This window comes from Xyrauchen texanus, chromosome 17 (assembly GCF_025860055.1).
Source record: "Xyrauchen texanus isolate HMW12.3.18 chromosome 17, RBS_HiC_50CHRs, whole genome shotgun sequence".
NCBI lineage: Eukaryota > Metazoa > Chordata > Actinopteri > Cypriniformes > Catostomidae > Xyrauchen > Xyrauchen texanus.
The window spans coordinates 19,904,915-19,912,423 of NC_068292.1; the positions used below are offsets into that span (position 1 = coordinate 19,904,915).

General features: G+C 37.3%; 1 protein-coding gene across 1 annotated transcript; it reads left to right on the forward strand.

Annotated features, from left to right (window-relative positions):
- On the forward strand, nucleotides 1-7,248 carry LOC127658100 (cellular retinoic acid-binding protein 2-like). Its single transcript, XM_052147198.1, has 4 exons — nucleotides 1-310; nucleotides 4,911-5,089; nucleotides 5,946-6,062; nucleotides 6,209-7,248. The coding sequence occupies exons 1-4, from the start codon at nucleotides 229-231 to the stop codon at nucleotides 6,257-6,259; spliced, it is 429 nt and encodes a 142-aa protein (XP_052003158.1). The 5' UTR covers nucleotides 1-228; the 3' UTR covers nucleotides 6,260-7,248.
- Nucleotides 7,249-7,509: the final 261 nt, after the last annotated feature.

Sequence of the window (7,509 nt, forward strand, 5' to 3'; positions counted from 1 at the left end):
AATGTTCTGTTCAACCTATTCACCACAAGATATAACGTTTTGAAGACGTGCTTTGATGAATGTCTGAGACGGGAGGAAAAAGTTAGTCTTGTCAACGGTGGAAGACAGAGAGCAATATAAAGGAAGAAAAAGGAGGAAAATCACACTTTGACTTTATCAGTGGGATCGCTGCTTTGGGTATCACAGTTGCAGGTGTTTCAAGGACTACCACGAGCGAGAGAACGCAAGATGGATCGCAAAATTCCCGATTTTGCTGGCACTTGGAAGATGAAAAGTTCCGAGAACTTCGAGGAGCTTCTCAAAGCATTGGGTGCGTATAATAAATGACGCTGCTGTAGACGCTCGCGTATGGAGAGTGCGCAAATGTGACTTCTTATCAGATCTAAATGTGCTGGCTTTGCGCTACAGTCCATCAAAGTCATCGCTCTCTCTCTCTCTCTCTGTCGTGTGTGTGTGTGTGTGTGTGTGTGTGTGTGTGTGTGTGTGTGTGTGTGTGTGTGTGTGTGTGTGTTTAGGATTGGATGGTATAATAGGACAGGGCTTGGACACGCACATGGTATTTAAATAACCTAAAGAGAAATTGAGAAAAAGTCACGAGCCCACTCATTCAGTCCTGAAAAATAAAATCAAAGAAGATTTGCTTCTTTTTCCTGAACTATATTATACATATAAACTTGTTTAGACTAGTGCCTATACTATCGTCCAGTCGTTTACAACATTTTGTGTGTGTTGGAGAGACGGGAATTCAAGACATGGCGCGCGCAAAACAAATATGTCACTTTTCAATAAACGCGTGCGTAAATTGAAAATGTGTTACTGTCGACATGTCATACACCAGCTGTCGTGTTCAACCAAATAGGACATTCGTGTTTAAATATTTACATTTTTTCACGCCAGAACGATCAGAGCTTGTCAATGGGTTGCCGGTTTGACTGACGTCCCAGTTAATGAGGGCACCGCTGCCACCCAAACACCACTCTTCAACAGTCTGTGTCGAACAAAAGAAGCAAGAGAAGGAAGAATGGGTAAAAATAATGATGAAATGAAGCAGACAGGTTAAAGAAGCCGGAGAGAGAGCACAATAGAAAAGTGTGTGTGTGTGTGTGTGTGTGTGTGTGTGTGTGTGTGTGTGTGTGTGTGTGTGTGTGTGTGTGAGCATGTATTTATCACTTTGTGGGGACCAAATGTCCCCATAAGGATAGTAAAACCCGAAATTTTTGACTTTGTGGGGACATTTTGTCGGTCCCCATGAGGAAAACAGCTTATAAATCATACTAAATTATGTTTTTTGAAAATGTAAAAATGCAGAATGTTTTCTGTGAGGGTTAGGTTTAGGGGTAGGGTTAGGTTTAGGTGATAGAATATAAAGTTTGTACAGTATAAAACCATTATGTCTATGGAAAGTCCCCATAAAACATGGAAACACAACATGTGTGTGTGTGTGTGTGTGTGTGTGTGTGTGTGTGTGTGTGTGTGTGTGTGTGTGTGTGTGTGTGTGTGTGTGTGTGGGAGCATGTATTTATCACTTTGTGGGGACCAAATGTCCCCATAAGGATAGTAAAACCTGAAATTTTTGACCTTGTGGGGACATTTTGTCGGTCCCCATGAGGAAAACAGCTTATAAATCATACTAAATTATGTTTTTGAAAATGTAAAAATGCAGAATGTTTTCTGTGAGGGTTAGGTTTAGGGGTAGGGTTAGGTTTAGGTGATAGAATATAAAGTTTGTACAGTATAAAAACCATTATGTCTATGGAAAGTCCCCATAAAACATGGAAACACAACATGTGTGTGTGTGTGTGTGTGTGTGTGTGTGTGTGTGTGTGTGTGTGTGAGTGAGTGAGTGATGTGTGTGTGTGTGTGTGTGTGTGTGTGTGTGTGTGTCTGTCTTCGGTTTCTACCATGGTGTGGGAACATGATGTATTACATGAATACCAAAAGGTGCAGGAGACACGATCTGTAGTCACATAAACACTTCTGAGGACAAATATCCTCATAAAAACTGAGTGACTGTATGTGAGGAATGTGCGTGATTGACTGACTGTCAGATTGATTGAGAAATTAGCTTTCAGACTCCCTTTCATGTTTTACACAAATGCATTAACATTCATGCATACATGCTTTACACTATGTAACTTTCTTTTACAAAACTTTGTGGGCAGATGGGCAAAACCTGTCACCAAACCCCCTCCTCCATCTCCCATCCTCATCTCCATCCCTCTATTCTGAAATGCTTCCTCTGACCTCTGACCTACAACACTAACCCTGATCGTCTATGTGTGCCAGAACATCTTTGCCCAGTTAGTTATATATGGTCTGGGGCAGGGCTAGATTGGACAAGAGGATAAAATGCCCTGGCCATCCTTATTAGCTATGTCTTTTACAAAGTGAGAGTTTTTATGTGTGGATGTGTTTCAAATAGATTTCAATTCCACTTTCTTGTGTTTATCTCAATTTTAGTGTTGTGGTTTTGTGTGTGCCAACGGTTAATGGCCTAATTTGTGAATAAAAATTTAATTTGAGTAATTGTTAATTTGTTGACGTGTCTGCCTGTTTGTATGTCTACGTTTTGGCCTCCATCTTGTCTACTTTCATGTGTATATATTTACCCTTGGAGACTGGTGGGAATGTGTGAGTGATGTGAAATTCTATTCGATGCACAGAGGCACACTCACACACACACACACACACACACACACACACACACACACACACACACACACACACACACACACACACACACACACACACACACACACACACCTCTTGCCTCTTTACATCTAGATTCCTATTTCTCGGTTGCTGTTCATGCCCTTTTTTCTTCTCTTGTCAATTCTCTTGTCCTCCTTCAACATGCTTTCTTTCATTGTTACCTCTGCCCTTCCCTACTTCTACAATGAACTCAATCCATTTCCTGTTAGGAAGGTATAATAGATTACAGCATCCCCTGTGGCTGTTTGAATAACTTCCCCCTCTCATTGCATTCAAACCCCCACCCACACACAGAGACATTAGAAGCTGTATTAGTGAGGAATTCTCATAGATGCAATGGTTTTCATGCTAACACATTTTTATTTACTTTTTCCATAATCCTCAATTTGTCAGAAATTTACATTAAATGTTCTAGGTTAATTACAAGTTATGGTCAATCAACAGCATTTGTGGCATAACGCTGATTACCACAAAAACAATTTTCAACTTGTTTCTCCTTTATTGAAAAAACTTAAACATTATATGTGTTAACAGAACTTTTAGTGTGATAAAATCAGTATACTAACCTAATCAGTGTAAAGTTATATAGAATATTACAACTTTGTTGCTATGACATTGGAATGCTGGTAAAGTGTGTAAGAAATTTTATCACACTCAAATCATATTGACTTTTATAATGTTAATGTCTTTTAGGTATAATTTTGAAACAACATGTGTTTAAGTGTTTATGAATTGGCCCCATTCATCTTCACTGTGAGAGCCTTACTGTAACTATGATTTCTTTTAAATAAACAAGGTCAAGTTGAAAATATTTTCTGTGGTAATTGAAATTATGCTACAAATGCTGTTGATTTAACTTAACTTGTATTTCATATGAATTATTCCTTTAATAGATTTAAATCAAAGCATAATTTGAAAAAAGCATTTCAAATGGTCAGAAGAACTTTAAATGTCCTCACAAGTTGGTTTTTATTTCATTATATTTGTGAGAATATTTGCAATTAGCAAAACTCTGTTTTAAAGGTAATTAAGTAATTAAAGGGTTTGTTGGTTTGTTCACCCAAAAATGAAAATTCTCTCATCATGTACTCACCCTCATGCCATCCCTGATGTGTATGACTTTGTTTCTCCTGCAGAACACAAATTAAGATTTTTACAATAATATTTCAGCTCTGTAGCTGACCAAGCACTGTATGCAAGTGAATGGTGACCAAAATTTTGAAGTTCAAAAATCACATAAAGGCAGAATAAAAGTAATCCATATGACTCCAGTGGTAAAATCCATGTCTCCAGAAGTAATATGATAGTTGTGGATTAGAAACAGATCAATATTTATATCCTTTTTTACTATAAAATCTCCTCCCTGTCCAGTAGGTGGCGATATGCACAAAGAATGCAAATTGCCAAAAACAAAATAAGAATGTGAAAGTTTAAGTGGAGATTGGTAGTAAAAAAGGAGTCACACTTATCATATCAATTCTGAAGACATGGACTGAACCTCTGGAGTCTTATGGATTACTTTTATGCTGCCTTTATGTACTTGGAACCAATTCACTTGCATTGTATGGATTTACAGTGCTGAAATATTCTTCTAAACATCTTTGTTTTTTGTTCTGCAGAAGAATGAAAGTCATATACATCTGGAATGACATTAGGGAGGGTAAATAATTAGAGAATTTTCATTTTTGGGTGAACTATCCCTTCAATTAGCCTGCCTGAATAACTTACAATCTAATATTGGAGGAATGTTATATTTAAGAGTAGTTATTTTTCTCTGAACCATGCATTGAAGTGTATGTATGTGTTGAAGGCTAAGTTTGTGTGCATAGCCTGAGACTATTTAAAATATTGATAGCATGTGTTTATTATAATGCCTTTTATTTTTCTGGCTGCTCCAGTTTGTCAGATGAGTTTCCTCTGTGGTATTAATGGTGATGTCATGAAACAGTGCTGGTGGAGAGCACAGATGTGTGGAACGCAGCCAGCCTTAACTCTCTCCCCTGATCTGTCCAACCACTGGACATGGGGATTATAAAGAAATGAGTTTCCCTGTCTTTAAACTCTATAAATCTGGATCTCGCCTTAACCTCAATGGATGCTGGTGTAACACAGTACTCAGTCACCATCTTACTAACTATGCTTCAGGAGATCATTCTGAGTGCATTATTGTGACTGTATGTTCATGTGTGTTTTTTCAGGTGTGAACGTGATGCTGCGTAAAATTGCGGTTGCAGCAGCATCAAAGCCATCCGTTGAGATTACGCAGGATGGAGAAACACTGTCTATCAAAACCTCCACCTCTGTTAGGACCACCCATGTCACCTTCACTGTGGGACAGGAGTTTAATGAGGCCACTGTGGATGGACGACCCTGCACGGTACAGAAACACATAAAGACAAAATGCATTTCATTTATACTAAATTTCTGTCTGTCTACGGGTAGCTGAAATTAAATACTCATGCAGTGTGGGATGATAAATTATAATTATTTTAATTATAATAGTGAAAAACAGGACCTAAGTCTCAGGACCTAAAATATACACTTTCTCTTATAAAATTAAAGGGATGGTTCACCCAAAAATGTCATCATTCAGTCATGTTGTTCCAAACCCATATGACTTTCATTCTTCTGTGGAACACAAAAGGAGATGTTAGGCAGAACGAGAGCCTCAGTCACCATTCACTTTAATTGTGTGGGAAAAAAGTTGCAATGAAAGTGAATGGTGACTGAGGTTAACATTCTCCCTAACATCTCCTTTTGTGTTCCACAGAAGAAAGCATTCAGGTTTAAAACAGTATGAGAATGAGTGAATGATTGGGAATTTTCATTTTTGGTTGAACTTCCCTTTCACCAAAAATATTGATGTTGATAAAAAAAAGTCCAAGGATGTGTTATGCACCAATTCCCACCATGTTTTCCTTTTTCAAATCTTTCTAAAACCTCTAAGATTTGTGTCTAATCAATCCTGATCTCTAATGTGGACTCAATCACACCCTACATCTCAGAGGAACGATCAAACTGGATACACACCCATTCCTTCAACCTTCATCTTTGTAACTCCCATTCTCATGGCACAGATCCGTTTCTCACTCTTTCCGTCTCACAGTCACACACACACAAAAACTGACAAAGAAAAGACTCATTCGTGCTCCAATGTAAATGTAAAACTCTTAAAATGCATGCTCTGTTTTTTAACTTAATATACAGTATTTGTCTGTTTCTGTCTCTCTCAGAGCATTCCTCGCTGGGAATCAGACAGCAAGATTAGTTGTGAGCAGACTTTGCAGAAGGGTGAGGGTCCAAAAACCTCATGGACTAGGGAGATAACCAATGATGGTGAACTGATTCTGGTAAGACATTCCAATTTTTTGGAATGTGATATATTCCAGTCATTATGTGTTGTACATTTAAATTGTCAGCCTTGTTGAATCACATAAGCATAATTCGTTGATCATATTCTTCCTGTTAAAAGTCTTTTTCCTGCTTTTTTTGGCAGACCATGACGGCAGACGATGTGGTGTGTACAAGAGTTTATGTCCGAGAGTGAATGTATGAGGAAAAAGGAAGAAATTCCTACAGATCACTCACTCTCCTCATTAACCACGATGACAGTGATTTCATAGCATCCATTTCCTTTATCCATAATATCTTCTTTCATGCTTTTTTGGTTGACAATGTATTTGAATAATACATCAGAGAGCCATGCAAATTATCTTTTGATTTCACTCCCGTTGTCCAGAAAGCAAGTTTGACTCTATGGGATTTTTTTGGTAACACTTTTCAGGTTTCATTTGTTAAAATTAGTTAACAACATTAGTTAACATGAACTAACAATGAACAATAATTTTACAGCGTATATTAGTCTTTTTCAATGGTAATTTCAACATATACCAATAAATTTTTTCAAATGAAAAGTTGTATTAGTTAATGCACTATGAACTAGTTACATGAAATAACAATGTATTTTTATAAACTAACATGAACAAAGATTGCTAAATGCTATAATATTATGTTGTTCAATTGTTAGTTCATAATTCCCACTGCATTAACTAATGTTAACGAATGGATCCTTATTGTATAGAGTGTGTGGTGGGGGGGGGGTGTTGCTGACTGGTCAGTAAGCAAATAATTCAGTTTAAAAGCACTTTTAATGGTTGATTTGCAAATATATTTGCTTTTAATACAGGGTCAGAGCTAAATCTAATGCCTGGAAGCCTGCCTTTGGTAAGCCAGTCTGTCATAATCATAGTTACCCACTGAAAAAAAACTTTTTTTAAATATCAGTAACAATGGGAGTGTCTATGTATGATATGCGGTCTCAACATGTTTTTTATGTAGTTTGGTCAGTCAGTCTTTTTTAATCTTATCAATTGTGATTATTGTCCCCTAAATCTCAAACTCCACCCCTTTCCATCTCTAATGTTTTGTATATAAAACTTGAATCTCAGGTTTCCGAATCTCTTTTCATTTTGTCTTTTATATAAACAAATTCAGAGGTCATTACTCATAACTGTGCATGAATAATAAAGGTTAATTCCAAGACCATGTGTTTTTATCATTGTAATTCAATAGCATTGATCCCACATAATTTACTGGTGGATGCATGATGTCAATGGAATGAATGTCAGTTGACTGTATATGTAAAAGTGAAGTGTGTAATTTTTGTGCCACTTGCGGCACCAAATGTATTTTGCAAAAATAACGACTGTTCTCAAACAGATTTCTTGACACTTACTCCAATCTGCTTTTGGTTGAGCCAGTGTTGCTGTGTTGGGATGGTCGGAATGCTCATCAAAT

Excerpts from the sequence above, each read along its gene's own strand:
- LOC127658100 (XM_052147198.1), top strand. The coding sequence starts at position 229 with ATGGATCGCAAAATTCCCGATTTTGCTGGCACTTGGAAGATGAAAAGT. Across the intron at positions 5,090-5,945 it reads TGGATGGACGACCCTGCACG|AGCATTCCTCGCTGGGAATC; the intron begins GTACAGAAACAC and ends TGTCTCTCTCAG. Across the intron at positions 6,063-6,208 it reads ATGATGGTGAACTGATTCTG|ACCATGACGGCAGACGATGT; the intron begins GTAAGACATTCC and ends TTTTTTTGGCAG.